The sequence below is a fragment of the Sphaeroforma arctica genome (assembly GCF_001186125.1).
Source record: "Sphaeroforma arctica JP610 unplaced genomic scaffold supercont1.1438, whole genome shotgun sequence".
NCBI lineage: Eukaryota > Ichthyosporea > Ichthyophonida > Sphaeroforma > Sphaeroforma arctica.
Window position 1 is genome coordinate 8,970 of NW_014039120.1, and position 2,149 is coordinate 11,118.

The 2,149-nt window shown below is 38.0% G+C and overlaps 1 protein-coding gene across 1 annotated transcript; it reads right to left on the reverse strand.

The window, feature by feature from the left end:
• Positions 1–304: 304 nt before the first annotated feature.
• Positions 305–1,051, reverse strand: SARC_10912 (hypothetical protein; the record flags this gene model as incomplete). The annotated part of the gene is made up of 2 exons (XM_014295023.1): positions 305–409; positions 917–1,051. Coding segments are annotated over 2 exons (240 nt in total), but the record flags the coding sequence as incomplete, so codon positions are not given.
• Between the last annotated feature and the right edge of the window lie 1,098 nt (positions 1,052–2,149).

A 2,149-nucleotide genomic window follows, 5' to 3' on the forward strand; every position in this document is an offset into this window, starting at 1 on the left:
GCTTCAGTGTACAGCAGAGAATCTCATGCCAACATGTCCTTGGCAGCTATCATCGTAGAATGATCTTATTTGTAATTATACACATCATGTCTGTGCGTATGAATATAGATATATATATATATATGTATATATATATATATACATACATACGCACACACACACACACACACACACACACACACATATATATATATATATATCTATATCACCAAGCATGCGAGTGGTTACTATACACACATAGTGTAGTGTTCTATGGGGTGTGTACATTGTAGGGTTAGGGTTTTAGGGTTTAGAGATCACATACCTGGCAGTATCCGACTATGGGGTTTCTAATGGAGTATGCGATTAGAAGACGCCGCAGAGTGCCGATCCCAAGCTCAGTTTGGTATGCAGGATGATTGGGCAGCGACTACGGGGTGTATAAATATAGAACATGATATATAGTGGAACATGGTATAAAAATGTGAACATGTTCTATAAATAGAACATGTTATATAAATAGAACATGTTATATAAATAGAACATGGTATAAAGATAGAACATGTTATATACATAGAACAGATGGTATTTTTTGGAATGAGTAAATAGTGTTCTAGAAGGGACAAACAGTATAGTGCTGATAAGCAGGCACCGTACAGTGTCGATTATGGCTTAGTTTGGTATGCAGGATGGCTGAGCAGCGACTACGGGGTATATGAAAATAGAACATATGGTGTATTTATAGAATGATAAAAAAATGTTCAGTGCAGGGTGCAGGTCGTGCGGGGAATCGATGATAAACTCAATCTGGGAAATAACAAGGTGAAGTAGTCACTACGATGGTACACCCCTAGTGCTATAATATACATATATACCAACACGTGTGTGTTTATATATATATATATATATATACATTTACATATACACATATACATACCCTGTGTAGGTCGCGTTCAATCTCCTCTATAGTCTGAGACGGTGGTGCTACTTTGACTTGTTTGAGTAGTTGTTGGTAGTAGCCTTTGTTCAACTGCATCTCCGCAGTGCTCCCGCAGTACATTCCCCATACTTCCTGTGAGTTAAAACCACGCGTGAGAAAATAGGCACCTAAATATCTACACTTTCTGTGAGTCAAAACCACACGTGAGAAAATAGGCACCTAAATCTCTACACTTCCTGTGAGTTAAAACCAAACGTGAGAAAATAGGCACCTAAATCTCTTCACTCCCTGAGGGTTGAAACCACACGTGAGAAAATAGGCACTTAAATCCCTGAGGGCTAAAAACACACGTGAGAAAATAGGCACCTAAATCTCTACACTCCCTGAGGGGTAAATCCACACATGAGAAAACAAGCACTTACAATCTTTACACTTCTTGTGAGTGAAAACCACACATGAGAGAATAGGCACTTACAATTTGTACACTTCCTGATAGTTCACATGAGAAAATAAGCACTTACAATCTCTACACTTCTTGTGAGTGAAAACCACTCATGAGAAAATAAGCACTCACACTCCTTACACTTCCTGTGTGCTAGAACCACAAGTGAGAAAACAAGCACTGCAATTCATATAACACACACGAAGATAGCGCCACTGTACTCCAACACATCTAGATCCACTTCTCTCATGCAACACCACGTGCGAGGTACAGGTTTGAAACTTACACTCTAAACCCTAAACCTCACCAACCCAATTCTAGTAGGTACGCTAATAAACCAACACATACCCCTCTGAGTTCATCGGGTATCCCGTTTATCATTAACTTTCTGTCGGCAGAAGTTCTGAACTTGCACGTGCCACGACCAAACTCATTGAAGTGGCTTTCCCACATAGACATCTTCAGTTTATGCCGCACAGCTACACAGTGATTGTGATAAAACAGTTGTCAGTACAAGTGCATGTATGACATGGTTGTTAAAAGCAAGTTTAGTAAAATAAGTAGTAGGTAGATAGACACAGGTGTGTGTAGTAAGAAAAGTGACAGCCAAGTGTACATAACAAGAAAACTATTGGATGCGCATTTAAAACACAGGTATATGTATAAGTATATACATATATATATAAGTATATACATATATATATAAGTATATACACATACACACACACACACACACACACACATATATATATATATGTATATATTTGTAATACAAATATATGTCTATT